This window comes from Lichenostomus cassidix, chromosome 10 (genome assembly GCF_008360975.1).
Source record: "Lichenostomus cassidix isolate B80296 chromosome 10, HeHo_3.0, whole genome shotgun sequence".
NCBI classification, from domain to species: Eukaryota; Metazoa; Chordata; class Aves; order Passeriformes; family Meliphagidae; genus Lichenostomus; species Lichenostomus cassidix.
In genome coordinates this window covers 655,435-680,637 of record NC_139491.1, presented here as the reverse complement: position 1 = coordinate 680,637, position 25,203 = coordinate 655,435, and the positions used below count along the sequence as shown (strand labels likewise).

Sequence of the window (25,203 nt, the reverse complement as noted above, 5' to 3'; positions counted from 1 at the left end):
TGCGGCCCCGCGGTGCATGCTGGGAGTTGTAGTCGCGGCGGGGCGCTGTCCAGCTGACCGGAACGCGGGGCGACCCCGCCAAGATGGCGGCGGCCCGGGGCGGGGGTGCCGGGCGGCTCTGAGGAGGATGGCGGCGGCGGGGCCCGGGGCAGGGGCAGGGGCCCGGCGGGAGCTGCGTGTGCTCCTGGTGCCCCGCTCGGGGGAGCCGCCGGGCTGGGCGCGGGCCGCGGCGCGGGTGCGGCTGAGCAGAGCGCAGCGCGCCCTGGGCACCGTGCTGCTCCCCGGCGGGATCCGCCTGGAGGCGCTGGCGCCGCGCGGGGCCGGGCGGGCCCGGGGCAGCGTCCTGCCGGGAGCCTGGGCTGAGTAAGTGCGGGCCGGGCCGGGAGGGACCCCGGCGGGCCGTGCTGGGGCTGCGGAGCCCCTGGAGATGGGAGCTCTCCCCAGAGCCCGGGGCTGCGGGGATCTGGGTTATATCTGCCGCTTGAGCTGCGTGTGTGCATCGCTGAGCCAAACCGCAAAGCAAACCACAGGGGTTTGTCCGTCAGGCTGTTGGCTGCCCGTCCCCAGTGTCCCTGCTGCCATCGCGGTGACACTCGGCCATCACATGATGGCTTTAACAGCTGCTTTAGCAACTTCCGTGCTGACTCAGAGCCACTGCCACGGTTTAGCTCTGAGCATCTGCACAGCCAGCAGCACCAGCACTGTTCAGGACTCACACAATTCCAGGCTGGTTCGGGCTGGGAAGGACCCTAAAGCCCATCCATCCCACCCTTGCCGTGGGCAGGGACACCTTCCACTGTCCCAGGCTCCAAGCCCTGTCCAGCCTGGCCTGGGACATTCCGGGATCAGGGAATGTTGCAGGGCTCTGCTCTCTGGTTTGCTCTGCCCCATCCTCAGCTGGTCCCTCTCTGTCCCCTCCCCATCACCCCACAGCAGCTGTGACACACCTGCAGAGTTCCTCAGCCCAAGCAACGGGAAAATCTGGAAACGGGCAGTGTGTTCTGCTCTCCCTTGCTGGCAGAGCTCGTGTTCCCCCTCCTGGAAATCCTGAAGCAGAGCATCCCTCGTGTCCTGGGTGACCAAAGGGAAAAACACACGATGGAAACCCCTTTATCCTAGAGAGGAGGAGGAGTGGGGATTCCTCAGGCTCTGTCCTGCCAAGGATGAAAGTTCCAGTGCTGGGAGGGACAGGGTGACAGCAGAATCTACTGCTGGAGTGAAGGTGGTGCTGTCCATCAGCAGTGCACATCCAGAGCTGTTCAGTGGGGAAATGGAATAAAGCCAGTAAACCTGAATGTTGTATTTTCAGCTTCATGTGGGACAATGCAGAAGATGATGGTTTGCAATCAAGCAAGACAAAACTCCTGGCTCTTGATCAAAGTCATGAACTGTTTGTCTATGAATTCAGTGTGGAAGATGGAAAACACAACCCAAATTCCCTGCACAGTTGTAAAGAAGAGACACTTAAAAAGCTCCTTGAAGCAAAAAACATTAGTGAGTAAATTTCAGTGTGTTCTATATGTGAAATTATTGCAAATCTGGTTCTGCTGCTCCTGGTGGGATGAATTTGAGCTGTTGTTTTCTTGGGATTCCTTTTCAAATCAAAAGTCTCAGCTGGCTATAAGCCAAAATTTAAATATCTTTAAATTTTGCAGGTCTGCCTTCAGTTTTCTCAGTGAAGATTCTGTCTTTTGGAAATGACCAGTGCAAACTTCTGCTCAACCAGTTTATCCTTGTGCACCTGACCTTTCCTGGGAGAGATTCACCCTCAGAGACCTGTGACTGCTTCACCCTGGGTCTGCCTCCAGAAGCTGTGGGGAGAATAACAGATTCCCAGTTCTGCAGGGGGATCCTATTCCTGCTGGACAGTGCTGGCTGGATTTGTATCCTTTGCAGGGGAGATGAGCTCTCAGGGAAAATCATCTGGAAAAACAAAGTTCCTTTTCTTTGCAGTCAGGGCTGAGCAGAAATTTCTTTAGAGATGTTTAAATGAGATGCCTCCAAAGAAGGCTGTGTAGCCAAATGCTGGTTGTTGTAGTGAAAGCCATAGTTGTGTACCCAGTGTTTCTCAGCACCCCACTGGAGAGCTCTTTCCCTCTGGGTTTCATTAATGGGTTTGATTAGTGGATCTGTGCAGAACAGGCTGATGTCCACTGTCATCTGATTTCTTAATTAAAATAGCAATGATCTGCAGGTACACAGGGCATCAGAGCATTCCTGGTCATCTCCTCTGACACATGAAAGCACAATAAAGTCAGGTTGCTTCCCCTCCTCTTAGAGCCAAAACTCACCACCTTCCCCTCCTGTGTGAGTTGTCTGTTGCACCCTCCAAGGCCTGGCTTTTCCTTGATGCTGTTACAGACATATTTGACTGCTCTGATGGTGCCACCTTAGGGAAGGTCAGTGTGGCCCTGGCAGCAGGGCAGGGGCAGTGCCCAACCCCAGGGTCACCCCTGGCTGCCCTGGCAGTGTCCCCTGACCTCAGTGTGGCCGTGGTGACCAATGCCTGCCACTGTGCCCTCGCCGTGCAGCTCAACACCTACTTCAGGTACAGTTCCCAGGGAGGCTTTGGGCTGAACTGACCTTCACAAGGCAGCTTTTCATTCTGAGTTGTGTTCTAGAGCAGAGATTTCATCTTTGTTTAAAGATTGTGCTTTCATTATCTGCTCCAGTTTACACTCTGTCACTTTAACAAAGGAAAATGTATCTATAATATCTATTTTAATTTATCAATTAACAAACAGATAATCTTTGTCATATTTTTTCCAGGAAGATTAGTGCTCTCAGTGCCAGGGGTGGGTGGTAGCACCTTTTGGAAATGCTGGGAGGTATGGAATTATCCAACTCTGCTGGTACAGCTGTGCTGATTTAGCTTGATGAACTAGGGCCAGGTGGTAATTAAGAGGTGGTGTTCTCCTCAAAGGAAGGAGCACCAGGTTTTGATGTTGAGAGAAAATGCTGAGAGAAAACTGCTTCACTGAGAGCTCCTGGAGGAGTTAAGTGTGAAAAAACATCTTAATTCATCTGAGAGAGGTGAAATTTCATATTTCTGTCTTTACAGACAGTTTCCTGAGCATTTGCTCTGTAAGAGAGATCCTGAAAACCTTCCAGCGAAGCCTCCTGAGGGACTGGATGAGGATGACCTGGCCAGTTCTGAGCACAGCATGGAGCTCCTGTCGTCACCTTTCCGCACAGACAGGTACAGCAGGGAAATACCTCCTTTGGATCGTTGATAATAAACTGCTGATTGGTTTTTTTGGTAGTTATCCTGACAGGTAAAATCAGCCCATTCTGCTGTAAATCTTTTCAATTTAGGGTGGGCCAAGACAACTTTGCAAATGACATGGAAAAGCTTCCAAACAGTAATTTGTGCTTAGGGGTTACCTTTTAGTCCTAGGGTATTGATACTAATAAAATGTGTGAATTATAACTTGATGCATAGGTAAGAAAGACTTGGTTCTGGAATGAATTCTGTTCTACTGTTTTTTAATTGTTGGAGCATTTTCTGTGAGGAAAAGAAACTTTTCTACTAAAAATGCTGAACATGGATGTCAACTAATGCAGCTGTGATCACTCAGCTTGGCTGCAGGGAGTATTTAAATGCTAATAAACAGGCCATGCTCAGGTTAAAAGGCAGGATGCTGGATGAATTTTATAAGCTTAAAATGTATTTTATTTAACTGAGAGAGCTTTATCTGCCTTGGAGCAATACCTGGTGTGGTAGGTGACTGCTGTCCTCTCCCCAGGTCCTGGAAGGCACACTTGTCCTCCCTGTGGGACAGAGTAAGGAGAAGAAGAACACCACGTTCTCCAGATTTGGTGACTGACTTGAATTTGCCTTGGTATCAGTTTTTTACCCATCTGGAAGATCATGATCCTGAAATTTGTGAGGATCCAGAGAAGATGGTGGCCTTTGTTCCCCGGGCTGCCACGTGGGCAGCTTCCCGAGCCCTGCAGGGCCAGGCTGCAGCCTGGGGGGATGCAGGACAGCAGTGGGCACAAATCCCCGTGGCAGCACCAGAAAAAGTGGTGAAAGTGGAGTGCAAACTGGTGACTGGAGCTCATGCAGTGTTCGTGGTGCTGGCTCAGGACACAGGGCTGGCTCTGGCTCTCTGGGATTTTGAGTCTCAGCAAGTGACGTGTTCCCACTTGGGCAGAGACAGTGTTTATGTGGAGTGCAGTGCACAGCTGCCACTGTGTCTGCTGCTGACAGGTGAGGGATCACAGTTTCTTGGGGGGTTTTGAGTGTTTTACCTGGCTGCTCTTGGGTCATTTCTATTGCACTCCTGCTCGGGTGAAATCCAAACGGAGCTGCTGCAGCTTTGCCCCACTCCTTTGGAAGCAGCAGTGGATAGAAATGCTGCTGCCTAGCAAGTGGCTGATCTGTCTTTAACTGTGGCTTGTTTCTGTCCTGTAGAGCAGGGTCTGTCCCTGGTGCTGTTTGGTTTAACTCAGGAGGAGTTCCTGACCCGGCTGATGATGTTTGGCAGTGCTGCAGTCGTGGATTCCCTGTGTCACCTCAACGGCTGGGAGAGGTGCTCCATCCCCATCCACGCCCTCGAGGTAAGGAAAGCTGCTTCAGGTTCATGTCTTGCAAATAAATGCTGCTTTTGAGCATTGGGTGCAGTTTAGCAATGTTAGTGTGGGTTTAGATGCAATTAAAAGTATGCCTCAAACCTAGGGGCAAAAGGAAGTGGTTTAGGTATTAAACAATAAAACCCCAGGTAGATGAGTAACCCAAAAGAAGGAATACAGCAACAAAGTGAATGCACACAATTAAAATTAAACAGAATAAAGCAGTGCTCAAAATTCCCTCTTAATTGGACCCAAAAGCATTTTTGCCAGTTTCTGCAGCAGTTCTTGTCCTCTTGCAAAATGTCAAATATTAAAAAAAGTCCTTGGAACTAGATTTTTGTGTTTATTATACCATTCTTATAAAAATGCTGCAAGCTTATTCAAAATCCTGATTCTCATAGTATTTACTTTATATTGGTGCAGTAATATTTTGTGTGTGAAGGTACAGAGCAGGGTTTGAGCAGAGCTTGCCAGAGGAGCCTGGCAGATACTCAACAGGTCCCCTTGTTATTTCAGGCTGCAGGTGTTGCACACATAGCTTAAATTCTTTCTGTTTTTCTGCATGTGTAGCTTGTCACTCAGTATGGGGTGAGAATCCCAGCAGCAAGTGTACAATGTATGGTTTAGAATCTGTGCTTAGTTGTTCTACTGCATGTTTGTCTAGGCAGGTTTGGAAAATCGCCAGCTGGACACAGTGGACTTGTTTTTAAAAAGCAAAGAAAGTGTTTTCAGTCTCTCTGCCCCCTGCTCTGGCCCTGAGCACTCTGGGGATGATTCCTCCCAGACTTACCTGAGAAGTAAGTGAAGCCCTGCAGCTGCACAGGTTTATTTCATGACCTTTTTCTGGCTGTGTGGAGAGTGCAGATGTGTGAATTATTTCTGAAACCATTGCAGATCTGGAGGAGCTCAGGCCAGCTTTAAACTTGCTCTGCTCAGCAATCCAAGACAATGATCTGGAGCCTCACAGCAAACACTTCTCTGAGCAGCTCCTGAACCTCACCCTGACTTTCCTGACCAAGCAGCTGGAGGAAATCTTTGTGCACACAGAGGGTAAGAGCACTTATGCTGGGTCATATCTAGTAATGTGTCATTATTTAGGGAAGTAAGAACAGCTAATTCTTTTAATTAAAAGCCTAAATTTGCCTAGAATTAACGTTAAAAAATACTTGAATTAAGTGAATGAAAGAGGTTAATTCCTGCATTTTAAATTGGACTTACCTGACTAATAATTGGTTGGATTAATACAAAGTTTCAGTTCCCATTTACTGATGGAAAGCCCCTCAGTGAGGGCAGGGAGCTCTGGTGGGGTTGTGGTTTTATCCTGACTCCTGACAGGGTGCTGGGAGTGCTGGGCTGTCAGGACATTTATTAATTCAGCATTGCTAAACATTAAAATCCTCTTTGTTCATTGCCATTTAACTGGTGTCTTGGATGCTCTTGGCAGAACCTGATGAGTTCCTGCAGAAGGCTGCAGATATTTTAACTGATTACATTATTAAACTGAGAAAATTCCTGAGGAAATATCCTCGACCACAAATGACTCCAGGGCACACAGGAGCTGACCTGGATGAAGACCTGCCTGAGATAGAAGAGAGCCAAGAATGGGAAAAACTGACACCAGAGGTAAAAATGAGTAATCTGGTTTTCACTAATAAGTTTTTTTTGAGGAGGTCATTAATGTGGAAATGCCTGGAAGTATTGGGGAAGAAAATCAACACAGGGACTATAAAGGCAGATCAGTTTGTCCCATGTTTTTCCCTTTAGGAAGTCATTGCTCAGGCCATCCTGAGCAACAAAATCCCAGAGGCTCAGATCTTCTTCCGAAGGCAGCAGCACCCTGCTGAGAGTCTCCAGGAATTCATCCAGACAGGTCTGAGCCTGGTCTATGACTGTCTGCTCAAGGACAACACCAGGGAGGCCTCAGAGCTGCTCAGAAACATGGTGAGAGCTGCTCAGGGGATCTTCACTCACTTGTGACTCGTGAGGTGCAGGAGTAGGGGGAGCTTTTGGGGGCATCATGGGTGTGTTGGTTGCACCAGAAACTGGTGGGATGGCAGTGAAAATTCCCTTGTTTGAAGGGCCTGTGGTGGGTGTGTGCTGGCTGGCAGTTGGCATGCAGTGAGTGTCTCTCTGTCACCAGGGCTTCGACGTGAAGCAGGAGCTGCACAAGATCTGCTTTCACACGGAGGACAAACACGTCAGAGATCTCCTGGTGAGTGCAGCAGAGGGATTTTCAGTGCAGATCTCAGGCCTGGAGCCTTGATGTGTTTGTGCTGGGGGTAGCCACTGCACTGAACTTTCAGAGCAGAGACAGCCAGGGCTTGTTCCTGCATCCTTCCTTTGTATTTCAGTATTTTTTGTATTAAAAGTGTTTAACACCTTTAACAAAGGTGTTAAAATGCCATTTCTTTGTCCTGCCTCTGATCAGTTCTCTCACACAGTCTGGAGTCCTCTTGTCATTTAAGGATATTGTTCTCTGCTTCCAGCACTCTCTTTCTACAGCTGGTTAATTGTTTGCACTTGCAGGGTCATTTACAATTTGAGTATATTAAATATAGATGAAAATTGGAGGTAATACTTTAACAACTGGGGATAATACTCTAATTTGAATTAAAGGTGAAAGTGTTACGAGAAGAAAATTATTTTTCTGAAAAAGAGAAGAAAATGATAGACTTTGTGCATCAGGTTGAAAGCTTTTACTCGGAACCCTTCCAGGAAAATACGGAGACTCAGTCTCTTTCCAGGTAATGGGGGTTATTAATTTTAATTATTAATTAATAACATTAACAGGATTTAAAATGTGCTGGATTCTACATTCTGTATGATTTACTGCACTAACAAATACAATCTTTAATTTCATTAATTTCACACTGGTCTTTGTTTGCAGAAATCAGGGTCAATGTGGGGACTGAGTAATTTTCTCATTAATGGGACAGTTGCTGTCGTGTTCTCTCCAGACTAAGTCATGACAAACTGTTTGAGGGTGACAGAGCTCTTCTGCTTCAAATGAAGCATTTTAAATAACTAATAATATTAGAATTACTGCTCAAACAATTATTTATGTTCAGATGGAATGTTTGCTCTATTTTTGATCTATGCTGTCTGTAATGCAGCAAACTAAATAACCTAGAAAATAATTTTGCTGTTAAATAACTGTAAAACCATTTTGATACTCATGATTTGTTATAGAAAAATGAGGTAATTCAAACGTTTGGCTCAGGTCAGTCCCTCTGGCACTGCCAGAGCTCTTTGAAATGGAGTGGTAATTTTGCTGAGCTCCTGTGGGGCTGAGCTGTTCATTCAGAGCCCTGAAGCCCCTCTGCTCTCCCCCCATTGCAGTCTCAGCAGCTGCAGGAAGGCTCAGGAGCTGCCCCAGCTGCAGGCACTGCTGGGCACCGAGCTGGGCAGGGCCAGGCTGGGCTGCAGGCTCAGGGTGATGCTCAGCTGGGCTCTCTGGTGGGATGAGCTGACACAGGAGATGATTCTGCTGCCCCACAAACCACGCCAAGGTGAGCATCCTGGGCTGAGGGCTTCACTGGGGATGGAGTCTCCTTGGGGTGGCACACAGCACCATGTGGAGTGGTGTGGACAGAGGGAACAGCTCCCACAGAGGTCACTGCCATTTGTCACTGAAGTGGGTAATGATGGCTTCATCCTGTCACATCCTGAAGCTGTGGCTGCCCCTGGATCCCTGGCAGTGTCCAAGGCTGGACAGGGATTGAGGCACCCTGGGATTTGGGCAGCTGTCCTTGCCCATGGAACTGATGGCCTTTAAGCTCCCTTCCAACCCAAACCATTCCACAATTCTGTATGTGAGAAAACACTGATATTTCCCTCAAAAGTGCTTGTTTGTGCTGATTTCATTTTTGAAACCCAGAACTCAAGACCTGCAACCCTGAGGTTCTGTGGATGCACTTGACAGCCCAGCACGACTGGTCTAGCATTTGTTCCTGGATTGAGGAGTCAGAGCCCAGCCAGGCTCTGTGTGGCCAAACTGCCTGGCTTCCCCTGAGCCCTGACATCGTTGACAGGAACACTCTGTGCAGCTCCTACATGAGACAGGACATCCTGACCAAGCTGGCCAGGTAGGGCCCTCGAGGCTTTAAACTCCCTCTAGCTCATGTGAAGCCAAAATCAGATAGTTAGAAAGGCAATAAATTATTATTACTGCTATTATTATTGCTATTTATAATAAAAATTTATATGTATTGCTTCTTTTGGAAGTGGCATGAATCCATTGATAAATGTAATTTTAGTCTTGCACATTCAGTTATCTAAACACAGTAAAAACCATGAGAGCAAGAGCAATCCTCCCTCAGCCCCTAGGTGTTTCCCAGTGGTTATATTCCTATGCAAACTTTAATGCAAGGGAGGAAATTCTGAGCACACACTGAGTGTTTCACTGCTCACACCTCGTTCTCTGCAGTGACCTGGAGTGAGCACAATTGGTTGTTTGGGCACTGCCACATGGATTTGGCTGTGTTTGCCTCAGTAGGGAATTAATCTCTGAGAAGGACAGGTCTCCTCTAATTTTGAGCTGAAAACACCCATCAGAACTGCCCAAAGAGAGCTGTGTGATCAGTGCCTCTGCTTTTTCTCTTTTCTGACAGAAAGGGAATTTTTGTCCGTTCTGAGCTGGAAGATTTTGAGCTCCTGCTGCAGAGGTTGTCATGCCTTGGGGGAGTCCTGCAGAATCCTCACCCTGTGCCAAAATACAGCACTGCCAGTGGCCTGGACTTCCATGCTCAGTTTGTGCTGCACTGCCTGGAGCACAGCCTGCAGTACCTGCTCTACACCTACCTGGACTATTACAGGTAGGAATGCTCCTGTGAGGGATCCCAGAATTAAAAAGGGAAACACAATTTGAACTTGTGAGAGTTCCTTTTCCTCAGCCCTAGCAGTGCCATTTAACAGAAACTCTAGGGCAGGGTGTGAGATTTTAAGCTGTATTTTGAAGCTTTATTCAGATTGTCTTAATTTTAATTTGTGTGTCAGTCATAAAGGGAAACAATTACAGTTGTAATGAGTGTAATGCTATAAGCAATGCAATCCTAAATGAGCCAAGACAAGCTGCTCTTCAGAGACTCAGAATTTACAGAATTCAGGAATTCTCAAGCACAAGTGTGAGTTGACTCCTGATATGTTCTCAAATAAGGAAATTGCTGGTTTTCCACCTAAACTAGGATTAGTTGGGATTTGAAGGTGGTTACCAGTGTTAGGTATTGGAAATGTATGAATACTTTCCACTTAATGATACTTGGCAATTAAAATTTCTGTGCTGTAACTCCAGTGTAGCACTGGAATTACCAAGAAGGTAGAAGTGGACCAGAAAAAAGCCAACACATCATTTTCTGGTTGTTTGTCTAACTAATTTTGTAGTTGGCATAACACCCATGAAATGCTGCAAATCTTTAACTCTGTGTCCCATCAGTGGTTACAAATCCTGTATTTTCACTGTGCTCTTCATCTGTTTCCAGCTTAACCCCTTCCAACTGCCCTGTTCTGGATAACAAGGAGCTGCACGAAGCTCATCCCTGGTTTGAGTTCCTTGTGCAGTGCCGAGGGGTTGCCAGTAACCCCCGAGGTAGGAGTTTGGCTCCAGAGGGGAGCTGATGTTTCTGCTCCAGCTCAGGGTTTGGCACACCTGGGTTAAACCTCTGCTCTGCTGCAAACTTCTCTTGGCCATGACCAATCACTTCCCTGCCCGTTGCTGCATCATCTCTAAAGTCTGGATTGTAATTCCTACCTAAACCTTACATAAAGATCTGGAGGCTGCACCTGAGTGAGAATTATTTTGTGTATGATCATCATTGCCTCCAGCTCAGTTACATTCCCAGCAGGTTGAACAGAAGGAGAATTCATAAGAAAATGCACATCCCATTAAAATTAAACCTTCCTTGAGTCCTTGTGGTGCATTTTGGTTTCTCTGCCCTTGGATTATGGGTTTGCTTCACAGAAAACCAGTAGAATTTGTGTTTTTAACTCTTTGCACTTTTTAAACATTTCATCTGCTACAGTCACACATTAACAGAAGATTAAATTAAGCCCAAGTGAAGCTTTTTTTAGGAGTTGTGATCAGTGTATGGTAAAGAATTGAACCAATACAGTGCTAAACTGTGGGACTCAACCCCAGTCAACCTGTGTAGGCAGAGATGTAATTTGAAACTGGGGAAAGCTTGGCAAACCTTAGCACATTTTATCTGTGTTCATAGGCAAATAAAAAAAAATCAGTATTGACTACAAACAGCAGAAAATTCAGCATTTTTCACTGTGAGAGGATAGTTGTAATGTGTGATTGATGATTTAATACTGTTTTTGCATGGAACTAAGTGTCACTTTTTTTCCTTTCAAGATCCCAAGATGATTTTCCAGGCGAGTCTGGCCAACGCCCAGATCCTGATTCCCAGCAGCCAGGGGGGTGTGAGCAGCATCCTGCTGGAGGGCAGAACCCTGCTGGCCTTGGCCACCACTGTGTATGGGCCTGGGGGCATCGACCAGGTACTGCCTCTGTCCCTCTGTCCCTCTGTCCCCCTGTCCCCTGTGCTGCACTCATGGTTCTGATAGGAAAATAACCCCTGAGCCCAAGGAATGGATGAACAGAGTGTTCCATCCACAGCACTGTCACCTGCAGCATCAGGTGCTGGGCAGGATGGGTCTGATATAACTTAAAAGCATTTTACAGGAAAAAAATTATACTTTCTATGATGTCACTGCATGTCAAATTCCCGTGAGGGAGATTAGCACATCCCAAAATGGTTTTATTGTTATTTAATGCAGTTTCCTGCTCATTAATTTTGCTTCCTTGCCGTGTAGGTCCTTCAGAACGAAGATACAGAAAAACCTCTAAAGAAAGTTGATCCACAGCTCTTAAAAATGGCCTTGACCCCTTACCCCAAGCTCAAGGCTGCTCTCTTCCCCTCCTGCACTGCTCATGGAATTTTGCCTCCTGACATCTCTCTCTACCATCTTCTTCAGGTACACGAAGTGCTTTTGGCAGGACACACCAGAGAGGAATATTCTTGCTGTGTTCAGTGGGCAAGGTTTAATATTGCAGAAATTACAATATTTAAATTTTAAAATGTTTTAAAACCGTCTAATAGAAATTGAGATTAATAGGACAGAGGTGTGAACTTCTTAAGATGTCTCAATATATTTTGTTTCTAATCCTGCAGTCACTGAGGCCCTTTGATCCCACAAAATTATTTGGCTGGCAGTCAACAAACACCCTTGCAGTGTCAGGTATGTCCCTTGCCAAGGTTTACGTGCTTTCCTAGCCTGAGCACCTAAAATAAAATACATTCCAGGGGAATTATTTGCCAGATAAATGTACTCAAAAGGCCATTTCTTCCCCAAGAAAAATGGTGTCATTTACTAAAATTGGGTTTTGAATTAGAATTCTGGGGTTTTGTATTAAAAATCAAATGTCCAATCTAAATATAAGATTGGACAGCAACGTTTTCTTTTAAAATCAAACTGAGCTGATGCAGAGCTCTGATTTTCCAAAAAGAACTGGAATTTGGGTGGGGTTTGGATAAGCTGAGATCTGAACCAGAGCCAGAGGAGCTGTATTTGATTCTCACGTCCCATTTTGTAGCCAAATGCCATTTCTGGTGTTTAATTCAGCTGCATCTCAGCTCCCCCGTGCTGCTGTTGTTGCAGATGCCTGGAGTGAGCTGCCTCACTTCTCGAGCCCCGAGCTGGTGAGCAGACATGCAGTGCTGGAGAGGTTGGATTTCCCCTACTACCTGCAGCACGGCCGCCCTGCCTTCGCCTTCGGCACCTTCGTGCTGCAGCTGCTCAGGAGCAAAACCCCCCGGCAGCTGTGAGTGACCTGGGGGGAATTCAGCCTCCCCAGCAGCAAACCTGGGTCTGATAAAGGGTACAAACCAAGTACCACCTCAAAAGGAGGTGAGCTCTGTTTGGAATTACCTAAGCAAAACCTGCGTGAAAAAAGCAAGGAAAATATTCCAGGTGTGTCAAACATGGCTGGGCTCTTCTTTGAGGGACCTGAGCCTCTAGATCACTTTGTAGGAAAAAGATGCCCTTTTCCTCTGACATTTCCTAAAGGTGACTCTTCTTTAGTTAAATTAATAGGACAAAAATTGTACTGGAGGTTGGTGAAATGAAATCTTCTGGCTGAAGCTTCAAAATCAGGTTTTCAAAAGGGTACAGTCAAATGACACATCTGGCTTAAATTTATGAAATTCACTATTAGGTGTAGGAATTAGAACAAATCACTTTGTGTATTGGTCACTGTTTGTTTTTCTCCATCACTTCTCCACAGATCAGTTTCTCTTGTGCAAGGAGGAAAACATGCATTAATGTAGAGTGAAGTCATTGTTTAACAGACAGTCAAGGATATGGGATTTTTTCAGTGACCACTGTGGAAAATCCTTTGGGTAGATTTCTCTCTTAGCACCATCTGCAGGTCAGGCTCAGCTTCCTGGTGCTGCATGTCAACTCTGCAAAGACTTTCTGCACTCAGCTGCTGAGGGGGTGTTCTATTAGTTATAATTCCACTGCCTTAAGAGTGTTAAATTGCAAATTCCACTTCTCACATGTGAGGTATTCTCAAACCCACATTTTTTATAAATATAAAACTTCTGGTTTGTAATTATCTTCCCTGCTGCTGAATCTGAGAGCTCAGCAAGCCTTGCAGGAGTTTGTTTGCCTGGGGAATCCTCCTGCTGGCAGGGAGTTCAAAGCCCTGTGTGTCCCTCGTTGCAGGATCCAGCAGGCAGGACAGGAGGCTCAGGTTTTGGCTCTGAACTCCTTCAGTGTCCCCTCGGTGGCTGCAGCCTGTGTGTGCTTCCTGGAGCTGCTGGGGCTCGACAGCCTGCGGCTGCGCGTGGAGCTGCGAGCTGCCAGGATGATCTTCGCTCACAGAACCAGCAGTGAGGACTCTCATCACAGCAGAGTCAGGGACTCCTTGGGTAAGGATGTCCTTGTGTGCTTGGGAGCAGCTGCTGGGGATTTCTTGGAGGAGAGGCAGAGAGGGATGGAAAGATGCTGCCTGGTCAGCAGAGCACTAAAAGCATCTCAGTAAGAAACAGGAATAAAAGAAGAACAAAGCTCTAATTCTGAAGGTGCATTTTGATCCTGTCATGTCAAACAAGGCAGGAAGACTGATATAACCTGTATCAGGATCTAACAGACACTGTCCAGCAGCTGCCTGACACAGATATTAGTGAGGCTCAGCCTAATGTTGTCATAATATAATAGAGAGTTAAACAAAGTCCATTGCCAAATCTTCTTTCTCCTTATTTAAAAACTCCTACAGCTGCAGTGAGATTAGGTGTTCAAATCTCCTTTCTCCTTCCTGTTTTAAAACTCTCTTACAGCTGCAGTGAGATCAGGTGTTCAAAGCTGTAGGGAAATTAAATTTATCCTAGAAATAACTTCAGAAAGTTGAATTTCCAACTCCAGGGTCACAGGTGTCTGCTTTCCAAGTAGGAAGCTACTGCTACTTTTGGAAATGCTGCCCTGACTCTGATCCCAAATAGCATCTGAGGAATGTGTTCTTTTAAACAGTTGAGAAGTTAACCAAGGTGGCTGAGGGTGATAAAGCAGCAGCAGCAGCAGTTCTTACCTCCTTGGAAGAAGCTTTCTGGGATGCAATTGAGCACCAAGGAATAAAGAGGTGAGAGCAGCCTGGTTTGAAGGGTTATCAGGGAAAGGGAGACTGAGCACTGAGTTTTGTTGTTTGTGTATCAGATAATACTAAAGAGGTCAGGACAGGACAGTGCCTGCCTTGGTGGGGTGAACACCCTGAGGGTTCTGGGCTCACAGGGTCCCTTTATACCTCAGCTTTGGTGTGGGTAATGCAGTTCAGTACAGCTGAAGCTCTCTGAATTCCATGCAGGACGTCCAGTGACTCCAGAAGGCAGTGGTCCCTGGTCATGCAGTTCTGCAAACTCCATAACCTCGGGCTGAGCACATCCTTCCTGAGGGAATGTGCCAAATCCAACGAGTGGCTGCAGTTCCTCATCCAGAGCCAGCTCTGCAGCCACCAGCCAGCCCAGGTGAGCTGTCTGTACAGAAATGGAGTCCTGTAGCAGGAGAATGTCCCAGTGTGGAGATGGCAGGAGCCTCAGCAGTTCCTGGGGTTTGGTTGTCTTGGGATGTCGATACCCCCAGACTGTGGTAGCCTTTCCCTTGCAGCCACACTTGTAAATTTAATTTAAACTCATGTAGTCACTGCTTTTTTTGATGGAGAGTTGCCTGCTGTCCAATGTAAGTTTTAATAAAGCCACTCCTCTTTCCTTCCAAAACTCAAACTGATTTTTTTGTAAAGAGGCACTTGAGCTTTGTGGGAAAGGATGGGCTTCAATCTTTCATTTGGGTAATTCACACCTACAGAACTCTTTTTCCTCTCTGAGTCTCCAAAGTTGTTCTAAAACCGAATTTGAAGAGTGTTTTATTTGGTTTTGTGTATTCAGTGTTTTCCTCCTCCTCACAAGGTTTTGTGCTGTTTTCCCAGGTCATTCCCCTCCTGCAGGAGTTCCCTCCTGTGCTGCGAGATCACCTGCTGCTGGCCCTGGGCAAACTGCTGTGTCCTGAGCCTGCAGCTGCCCGGGACAGCCCAGCAGGGAGTCTGTTCCACATCCTCCTGCAGTGCCAGCACAATTCCAGCCCCTCCCAGTACCTCCTGGCTGAAGGGCTCAGGGAAAACTCCCCCATCCTCAGCGTGCTGGCAGCCTGCTTCCCTGTGAGTCTGGGAGTTACTTGTCTTTTAGGGCAATAACTCATAAAAACAGCTGGTTGTGCCTAGTTCTGTTGCATGGTGGATCTGTAGCAGCATTAAAAGCTGTTTGTTGTTTCTGCAGTAGCTGTGACTAGTGTGACAAGTCTCAGCAGGTGGTGCATGTGAGGTGATGTATTAACCCTCCCTTTTGGCATTTCCAGGATGCAAACATCATTTCCTGCCTCTGTGTTTGGATCATTACCTCTGTGGATGAAGCCACCAGGGCTGAGGCAACCACTCACATCCAGAGCAGGGCAGGGAGCCACCAGTGGGACCTGCAGGACCTCAGCCTTATCTGGAAAGTCTTGTTAAGGAAGCAAAAAAGTAAAACACTTCTGAACGGCTTCCAGCTCTTTTTAAAGGTGAGGGAGTGTGGTTTCAGTGGTGTATTTGAGTGCATCTCAAACCTTCTGGGCCTGTAAATGCCCCTCTGTCTTGGTTTTTGCCAACCTGGCTATCCACTGAAATTCACAATCAAATTGGAAGTTCTTCCAGTTATCACAGATTGTACATCCTACATCAACCTTGCATGCAATTTTAATAAATTAGAACTTTGTTGTTCTGCTGCTGAGGAAGACAAATTCTGCACTTATTGAATGAAGTAATATATGATTTATTTATAGAGGTACTTCTGGGAATTTATTATAACCTGGTTTTGTGTCTTAAAGGATTCCCCGTTGCTGCACATCCTGGAGGTGTATGAACTGTGTATGAGCAGCAAGAAGTACAACGAAGCTAAAACCAAGCTGGACAAATTTCAGGAAAGCCTCACAAAAGTAAGGAAATTCATTTTCTCTGAATGTCATTGCCAGGCTTAGAAGTTGGGTTAGGAGAGACTGGAGTGTTTTCACACACTGCTCCTCAGTGCAGATGTTTTAGCTGTTCTTTCCATCCCAGTTTTTTGGTTCCCTGGCTGTGCTGGTAGCTGACATTCCCTGCCATTAGTGGTTTTCTTTTCAGGATTTCAGGCTCTGGCATCTCACTTTCCTTTCCCTTTGTGAGCAGATGTGCTCGGGAAGGATCCAGCAGTGACAGGGACTGTTTGTCTAACAATTAATTTTATCTGGCCATTACTGATCCTGCTGATATCTCCCCTTGGTTACCAGCAGCAATTGGTGGTCTCCCTGCTATTAAATGTTCCACTTTCAGGTCCAACAGTAATGGATCTGTGCTCCCGTGGGAATGGCAGGTCATTGTTCCTGGGGAGGGACAGATCTGCTGCACCTGCCATTCCCAGTGCCATTGCCACCCAAAGGCACAACATACCTGCAAGGACAGAGAAACCCTGAGCCCTAAAGCCCTTCCTTCCCACAGCTGAGAGCTGCAGGAGCAGCAGCAGCCCCCGAGCTGCCCTGGTTGGAGTCACAGGCGTTGTTCCTCCTGGAGCTGATGCTGCAGCAGTGCTGCACAGAATATGAGCTGGGAAAGCTCCTACAGCTCCTTGCTGCAGCAGAGAATCTCCTGCTGGATGGTGAGCATGAATCCCAGAGCCTCTGGCAGGGCTGAATCCTGAGGGAAGTTCATTTTTCCTGGGGTTCCAACCCAGCTTTCCTGAGCTGTTTGTTCTCTTTAACCCAGGCCCTCATGTGAAGAAGCTGTGTGCACTCAGTGAGGCCCTGAGGGACTCCTCCATATCCATCAATCGCTCCATCCTGACCTCCTGCAGCCTGGAGACATTCCAGGGGGAGTGCAGGTCCATTCTGGAGCAGCTGCAGGAGAAAGGAATGTTCAGCCTGGCTCGGGAGGTGGCAGCTCTGGCTGAGCTGCCCGTGGACAGTGTTGTCACACACGAGGTACAGTGCAGTTAGTGACAGTGACCTCTCCTTGCTGCTGCTGCCAGTGAGGATGGCACATTCAGCCTTCCCAAACCACACACTTTTCTTTTAATTATTCTTTATTTTAAATGCAAGTGCACCAAACACACTGTAAGTGCTGAGTTGCAAGGGACAGGACAACTGTCCTAATTCTCCTACTGTTTTATGCAATCAGTTTCACTGGGGAAGAAAAGGAGATGGGTTTGTCCATCTGTTTGTCCATCAGGGGTGGGATGAGATGATGTTTAAGGTCCCTTCCAGCCCAAACCAATTCTGTGACTTGTTGCATATTGGGGCACATACCTAAATCTGGTGTGTCAGGCTGGCTGTCCTGTGTGAGTTGATAACTGTGATAAACCTCTTTGAATTGTACAGATTCTGAGAGATTTCCATCGTTTAAGAGAGGCTGGACAGTGGCATCAGACCCAGACAAGAGCTGAGTTCTGGAAGAAGTGCAATGACACCTTCACTAAACATTCCCTCTCCAGCCGAGCTGCTGCCGAGTTCTTCCTCAGCCAGGCTGACAGTGTGTTGGACTCCTCAGGGCAGCAGACAGCCAGCATCATGGAGAGGCAGCTGCTGCTCACCCTGGCTGGGCACTGGCTGGCCAAGGACGCTGTGGTGGCTGTGCAGGAGCTGCAGGAGGTGGAGAAGCAGATCTGGCAGTGCCGCATCGCCCAGCAGCTGGCTGAGGGCTCGGGGCAGTGCCTGCCCTGCCCTGCTGGGGTGGGCAGGGAGCTCTCCTTCTCCAGCCTGGCTCAGCAGTTCTCCTTTGCCAAGCTGCCAGCCCTGAACACAGCCCAGCACTGCAGCCTGGAGGCTCTGGCTGGCAGGGAGCCTCAGTCAGCACTGGGTGCTGCAGAGCAGGCAGCGCTGGGGACACTGGTGGGGACCCTGCTGGACGAGGGCAGCGTGCTGGAGGCTGCCCGGGTGTGCCACTACTTCCAGCTGTGCCCCAGGGACTTGGCCCTGGTGCTGCACTGCCGAGCCCTGGCCTCGGGGGAGGCTGGGCTGGAGCAGCTGCAGCCCGAGCTGCAGGCCCTGCTGGCCGGAGAGGGAATGGCCGAGGGCAGCACAGCGCTGGACAGATCTCCCAGCAGTGAGTAACCCTTGGATCCACCTGCAGGGACACTGCACTGCCTGTCCTCTCTGCCTGCCTTTCCCCCTAAACCTCTGTGGAAATCAAGCTTATGCTGACAGGGGTTTCTCTCTTTGGTTCATAAATGTTCCCATGAAAGGAGTTTGAAGCTTGCAGTGCACATTGCCCTGTGTGCTCCAGGCAGAGTGTTCTGTGCACAGCTGCCATGGATCCTGAACCTTTTATAGTTCTCAATTCTGACAGTAAAGCAGCACTGCGCTTCATCCCTTCTCTGCTTTTAGAAAACACACTCTACTAATTTTTTTTTTCTGTAGCCAAAGCAAGGAAATGCTTTAATTTATATATTTTTCTGACTTCTTTGTGCATGATAAAGGCTTTAGCATTTCTTGGTAATAGCAAGGCTAAGGCTGAGAATGTTCCTCTGTAAAGTTCTCTGCATGTGTGTGAAGTCTGAGTGAGAAAGCTTAGCTGGAACATCACTTTCTCATACTGATGTGTAAAGCTGAATAGACACAAAAGAGCAGAAATGAATCCTAAGTCATCAGAGAGGCTGCTGAACACTCACACAATCTTAAGCTTAGAAATTTTATATCTGAGATATTATTGAGGATGTTTGTGTTCTGTTACATTGTACCCTGAAACAAACTGAAAATTTAAAAAATCACAATGATCAAGAGCTCACCTTTTAAAGACTGAGAAAGTATTATGGAATTGCTGCAGGTTTCAGGAGCCTAGCCCAGGTGTAAGGGAGTTACCTGCCTTTCTGAGATAGGAATTGATGTTTTTTTTTGTTTCCAGCATCCAGCTTGGAGGACTGGACCCCTCTGGGGGCTCCATGTGGGGATGATGCCGTGGTGGCAGCGCTGAAGGCTCTGGCAGAGGAATGTGTGCATGGCAGGGGCTACTGCAGGCAGGTGCTGTGCCTCTACGAGCTCTCCAAGGTAACCCAGGAGCAGGGCAGGGTGGAGGGCTGAAGGGCTGCAGAGGGTGAAATTCTGACCCTTTGTGTGGAAAAGGCCAGAGGCTCCCTGGGCAGGAGGTGCTGGGGTGAGCTCAATGCCCAGCCCTGGTTCAGCCTGGCTCTGTCTGATGGCTTACTGAGAATTAGTGATAGTCTGCCTTGTCCCTCTTACCCATCCATGTCCTACTGACCTGAACCTCAATATCCATCCACACTTTTGAATTAGGAGTCAATCAGTGTGGTTTTGAGGTACATTTTTTGATTAATTTGTAATTTTACAAAGTTGTGCTATGTTACAGCAGAGTATTTTCAGAGCCTCACCAGCTCCCCTTCCAAAAACTAATTTCCCTTTTCCACGGAGAGTCTGTGGTGTGTGCAGAAGAGGAAGAGGAGCCTCATAAATCAAACTTGTGCAGTAAGATTCTTTGCAGTAAAACAATTCTTTGTTTGGGAGGAAGTGCCCCTGTCCCTGTGTAGGTGTTGGAGTGCTGAGGTGTATCTTTGGCTCAGGAAATCGCATCTGTGCAGCTCTGGGCTGAGGCTGGGATGAATGCAGAGCACAGGCTGTGCTGCTCTGGGACGTTCTGGAATGTTCTGTGTCCCCAGGACCTGAGCTGCTCCTTCGGGGAGGTGTCAGCCCGGGATCCCCACGAGGTGCTGGGAGCCATCCTGTCCTGCCGGGGGCCGCAGAGAGGCCGCAGAGCTCAGGCCTTCATCGCCTGCCAGGGGCTGCAGCCTGCAGAGGTGGCAGCTCTGCTGGCTCAGCACATCACCCACGAGCTGCTGCTGGCCTCTGCTCGGGGAAAAGGTGGGACAGCCTGGCCTGGCTGGGTTTGGGGCTGAGGGTGGTGTTGGTGTGCCTGAGAGCAGCCCTGGGGCAGCTCTGCTCTGGGAGCATTGTGTGCCTCATGGTTAGTTTTACACAGATGTGCATTTGGAGTTATTTCTGTGTTCAGTGTGGTGTTGCAGTGCTTAAGGTTTTATTTTTATGGACGTAAATTTAGTATTTTTTTTAAAAAGGATTTTTAACTGTGGTCTTTGCTGCCCCACATCATTTGACTTGGGAAAACTCATGTGCATTTCCCTGTGTAAAGAATGACAAAAGGTTTTCCCCTTCCTTTTTCCTTTGTGAAATGAGGGACAGCAGTGAGGTTGTCCAGTATGATTTTGTTGGACTGAGCTGGCAAAAAAGTATTTTCTGATAGTTAAATTTAAGCAGTAACATCCCAAGTGTCTTTAGGATTATAGTCCCAAATCCTCAGTCAGTCTGGGTGACACTAGATTGGTTTGTTTGGGGTTTGTTAATTGATAATAAAAAATACTAGTAGTTCTCTCCTGCACAATTAGTGATGACACAATTCCCTCTCTGGCCACAGGACAGAAGCAGGTTTGGAATCCTGCAGTGGAGAGCCAGGAATTCCTGCAGCTCGCCAAGCTGTGCCAGGATCACACCTTGGTTGGGATGAAGTTGCTGGATAAAATCTCCTCTGTGCCCTGTGGGGAGCTGTCCTGCAGTGAGTAAATGGCAAATCTTGGTGTAACCTGTGTGTAGCTAATGTGGCATTGTGTGGTTTAAATCACAGCTCAGAGGAGAGAAGGCTCTGCTGCTGATCTGAGGTTTGATATTCAGTTAGTAGAGCTGAGGATATGCACAGTAGAAAACAGTGTTGCTCAAGGGTTGTGTTGGTTTAGTTCCCAAACAAAATGCAGAATTTTTTTGTGCTAAGCAAGAGGTGGGAAATGCAGTCAGGAAGTGACTTGAGCTGTCATGGTTTGATACAGAAGAGGTATTGGGACTTTGTTCATATTCATCGCAGAAATGGAATTTTTCAAACCCAAATGCAAAACTTGTGAAAAAATTCTTTTTCCAAATGCAGAGCTGGCAGGCAGTGGAGTGATGATGTGTTACACATTTGTCAGCTTTTGGTGGAGGAGGCTGGAAGCTTTGTGTGTGTTTTGTGCTTTCTCTTCCGGAGAGAGGCAATAAATAATTCATTCCTCAGCCCTTTCCCTGAAATCCCCAAGTTTTGCTGCTCCTCAGTCACAGAGCTGCTGATCCTGGCGCACAACTGCTTCAGCCTGACGTGTCACATGGAGGGAATCACTCGAGTGCTGCAGGCAGCTCGGCTGCTCACCGAGGAGCACCTGGCGCCCAAGGAGGAGTATGGGCTGGTGGTGAGTGTCTGAGAGCCTGTCCAGGGCTGGAGGTGGCAGTGCAATGTGTCACTGGGCTGTTGGGCATCTTTAATTGGTGCCTTGAAGGAGCTCCTGCAGTCTGGGACATGCCCAGTGCAGTGGTGTCAGTGCCAAAAGCTTCACTGCCTGTTTTGAGGTGATCAAACGATGCCCTTTCACCTCGCTGTGAAAAAGGTGCAGTTTTGGGAGGTTCAGGATCCCCCTGGTGCCCCCAGGTGCGTCTGCTGACAGGCATTGGCAGGTACAACGAGATGACTTACATCTTCGAGCTGCTGCACCAGAAGCACTACTTCGAGGTGCTCATGAGGAAGAAACTGGACCCGGTAGGTGAGGGACAGACATGCTGGAATGGTGTGGCTGCATCTGAAACTGGGTGGAATTATCTGGGTGTTTTATTTCCTGAGTGCAGGGACTGAGAGTCAAGTGCTGTAGAAATGAATTAATTCTGGGGTTTATTCTCATTTTAGTTGAACCATTTCTTTTAATTAGTTCAGGGCTACAAAGAGCAGCGTTGAAACTTAAACTTGGCACTGTCAGAGTCTTCATGTCCTGCTTTGCTTTTATTTCCAATTTTTCATGGGAGTTTTAAAAACCACAAATATTTATAGCTTTGTTTAATATAAATTAAGTCATTAGGAAATGTCCCATTTTGACATTTGTATGTAAAGAAATGCACAGGTGCTGGGTTTTCATGCTGCTGTTTTAGGGTGCAGTGATCACTTTTTGGCCAATGGTGCCAGCATGGCTTGTGGGTGCAGTGTGGGCAGGGACAGCCCTCAGTGTGCCCTTTGTGCCCAGAGTGGGACGCTGAAGGCAGCACTGCTGGACTACACCAAGCGCTGCCGGCCTGGCGACAGCGAGAAGCACAACATGATCGCTCTGTGCTTCAGCATGTGCAGGGAGATCGGCCAGAACCACGAGGCTGCTGCCTCCACCCAGCTCAAACTCATCGAGTGCCAGCCCTGGGGTGAGCAGGGCAGGGGAGGGAGAGGGGAGGTGAATTATGTGTGTCCTGAATGACCCTGGAACCCTCACTGCCTGGGGAGCCCCTTGCTCTGAGCAATTCCCTGGCTGTTTCCAAAGGGCTGATTTTTGGCTCTTTCTGTGATGTTCCTGTGGTTCCTCACACGGAGCAGGTGTGGACACAGCCAGGTTCTCCTCAGCCAAGAGGATGTGACACTGGGTGTGCAGGGTTTGTGTCTGCAAGGTGTGTGTGACACCCAGGGGTGAGCTCTGCACTCGGGGAGCTGCCAGGGCTGCAGGAGCAGCTCAACCAGGAGCTGTGCCAAGGGATTTCAGAATGGAGCTGCCACAAATGTGTGGTTGGGGTTTCTTTCTAGTCTTCAGGCACTCGACCAGGCTCCAGCAATGGCTTTATCCATTAACTGAACAGGCAGTGTGGTTCTTCCTGCTTTTTTAATACAAACATTTTGGTTTAGTCTGTTGGTGCTTTCTGGCACACCAGGGACAGACTTGGCACCAGGGGAGATTTTTTTAACTTACTTTGTTGCCTTTAAAAATAATTAAGTTATTTGTTCTTTTTTGCTGTTTCAGAGGAGTCTCTTCAGGATGTTGCAAATTTAAAGAAGCTGCTGCTGAAAGCTCTGACTCTCTTCATCGATGCAGCAGAAAGCTACTCCAAGGTAAAGTGAGATGGAATGGAATGGAATGGAATGGAATGGAATGGAATGGAATGATTTGTGTGCAGCACTGGGAGCATGTGAGGAGTGGGCTGGGCTGGGAGAACACAGAGCTGCCCCGGGGAGGCTGTGCAGGATCCTGGCCCAGAGCAGAAGGAATCTCTGTCTCTGCACTGCAGTAGCACCAGTACTGAGTGTGCCATGCTGGCCCTGCTCAGCCTTGAATCCCCACCTTCAGAGCAGGGACCACGAGCTTAATTAGCAAAGACTGAACAAATAAGATGTTTAAAACCAGGCGTAATTATGGTGGAAGTATTTGTGGGAATGCTGTCTAACACTCGTGGCCTAGATGAATGTGAAGCTGCAGCACTCTCAGTCAGGGCACAGCTCCGAGCTCCTCAGGGCTCTCAGGGATGTCCCCATGGCCCAGGAAGCTCCCCTGTCTGTTGCAGGACTCGTGTGTGCGGCAAGCCCTGCGCTGTCGCCGCCAAACACGGCTCATCACCCTCCAGCTGCACTTCCTGGGCTCGGGGCAGAGCACGAGGATCATCAACCTGGGCAGGCAGGAGCTGCCTGCTGCCATCCTGGCCTTGCCCAGGTTCTACCAGGTGAGCTGGGCTCCCTCAGGCGCCTTCCCGTGGCCTCTGAGTCCTGTGACTCTTATCCCAACTTTATATCCGTGGTGTACAAGGGATGGAGGGACAGGATAAGGGGATAGATGGGATAGTGGGAGAGATTTGCTCCCTGTGAGTGTGGGGAGGCCCTGGCACAGGGTGTCCAGAGAAGCTGTGGCTGCCCCTGGATCCTTGGAAGATCCCAGGTTGGACAGGGCTTGGAGCAGCCTGGGATGGTGGCAGGTGACCTTGCTGAGGGGCTGGGGAAGTTACTCACAGCACTTTGTTCCCCTGCATTTCTCTGCACCACAGCTGCTCCCAAGAGCAGCAGCAAGGGCTGGGGCAGACAGATCTGCAGTACTGAGTTCCCTGTATGGAATATTCCTGTGCAATTCCCTGTTCTGCTCTCCCTGCAGGCAGCCATCGTGGCTGAGGCCTACGAGTTCCTGCCAGACTGGGCTGAGGTTCTGTTCCAGCAGGTGATCACCAGGGGGGACTTCGTGTACCTGGAGGAGTTCAAGCAGCAGCAGCCGCTGCGCCCTGGGCTGTTCGAGGAGGTGGCCAAGAAGTGAGTGAGTGAGGAGTTCTGGGGGCAAACTGCAGCTTCCCTGCACAGGCTCCTTGAGAGGGGCAGGGGGAAGTGTTGGACTGTTCAACCTGTCAGGGGTAAGCTCTCATATACAGGGACTTGAGACAGAATTCCAGAATCCCAGCACGGTTAGGGTGGGAAGGGAGCATCCCATTCCAACCTGGCCTTGGACACTGCCAGGGATCCAGGGGCAGCCACAGCTTCTCTGGGCACCCTGGGCCAGGGCCAGGGCCTCCCAGGGAAGGATTTGTTGGTAGGTTTGGTTCCTTAGCACATCATGGAAGTAGCTCTGATCCAGCCTTGCTCCTGAGCTGGACAAGCAGGGAGCTCAGGGCTGGGCAGAGCAAATCTTTAAAATTAATCAGAGCAAATGAACAACCAGGAGATTCAAATGTAGGTGTTGAGCACTATCTGTTGTTGAAAATGCAGTTCTTGCAGGCCCAGAGCAAGAGCCTCAGGTCCATGTGCAATTAATTGTTCCAGGGTCAAACAACATCCCCCTGCTGATGCTGCCCTGAGGAACCTGAAGCGTTTCCTCAGCCACTGTGAGGACATCTACACCTACTACAGGCTGGCCTATGAGCACAAGTTCTATGATGTGGTGAACTCCCTGCTCAAGGACCCTCAGACTGGCTGCTGCCTCAACGACCTCCTAGCCAACTGAATTCCAGCCAATTCCAGCCCAGAGCATAGACTGCAGGGTCAGTGCTGATCAACACAGATTTTATCAATGACCTGCTCTCAGAGCTCTGCTGCTCTGTAAAAATTGCTCCAGGAAACTGGACAAGGTTGTAAGTATTTAAAATGCTGAGACTGTGTTAACCTAAAATTGTGTTTTGTATAATAAATCTTATTGTTTATAAATAATTTGAGTCACCAGCAAATACTGACTGACCCAGGTGGAGGTGAAGCAGAGATCCAGCAGCCCTTTAAATGAGGGGCATGGGAGAGGGAGAACCCCAGGAATTGTA

The 25,203-nt window shown here is 48.3% G+C and overlaps 1 protein-coding gene across 1 annotated transcript; it reads left to right on the top strand.

The window, feature by feature from the left end:
• The first annotated feature begins 47 nt into the window (after positions 1–47).
• On the top strand, positions 48–25,099 carry SPG11 (SPG11 vesicle trafficking associated, spatacsin). The gene is made up of 40 exons (XM_085070195.1): positions 48–363; positions 1,310–1,494; positions 1,656–1,883; positions 2,362–2,548; positions 3,062–3,199; positions 3,747–4,213; positions 4,418–4,563; positions 5,240–5,372; positions 5,470–5,625; positions 6,020–6,198; positions 6,340–6,516; positions 6,716–6,787; positions 7,192–7,319; positions 7,915–8,084; positions 8,453–8,660; positions 9,186–9,389; positions 10,053–10,159; positions 10,928–11,073; positions 11,389–11,550; positions 11,748–11,814; positions 12,235–12,397; positions 13,303–13,508; positions 14,107–14,215; positions 14,438–14,597; positions 15,056–15,283; positions 15,481–15,681; positions 15,988–16,095; positions 16,634–16,790; positions 16,898–17,112; positions 17,509–18,232; positions 19,031–19,173; positions 19,800–20,001; positions 20,570–20,707; positions 21,235–21,368; positions 21,605–21,712; positions 22,188–22,356; positions 22,944–23,032; positions 23,482–23,637; positions 24,060–24,211; positions 24,716–25,099. The coding sequence occupies exons 1-40, from the start codon at positions 128–130 to the stop codon at positions 24,894–24,896; spliced, it is 7,239 nt and encodes a 2,412-aa protein (XP_084926321.1). The 5' UTR covers positions 48–127; the 3' UTR covers positions 24,897–25,099.
• Positions 25,100–25,203: the final 104 nt, after the last annotated feature.

Bases quoted from the DNA above. Each gene is read 5' to 3' on its own strand.
- SPG11 (XM_085070195.1), top strand. From the start codon at position 128: ATGGCGGCGGCGGGGCCCGGGGCAGGGGCAGGGGCCCGGCGGGAGCTG. The intron at 4,564-5,239 runs GTAAGGAAAGCT...ATGTTTGTCTAG, and splicing joins TCCCCATCCACGCCCTCGAG to GCAGGTTTGGAAAATCGCCA. The intron at 24,212-24,715 runs GTGAGTGAGTGA...TAATTGTTCCAG, and splicing joins TTCGAGGAGGTGGCCAAGAA to GGTCAAACAACATCCCCCTG.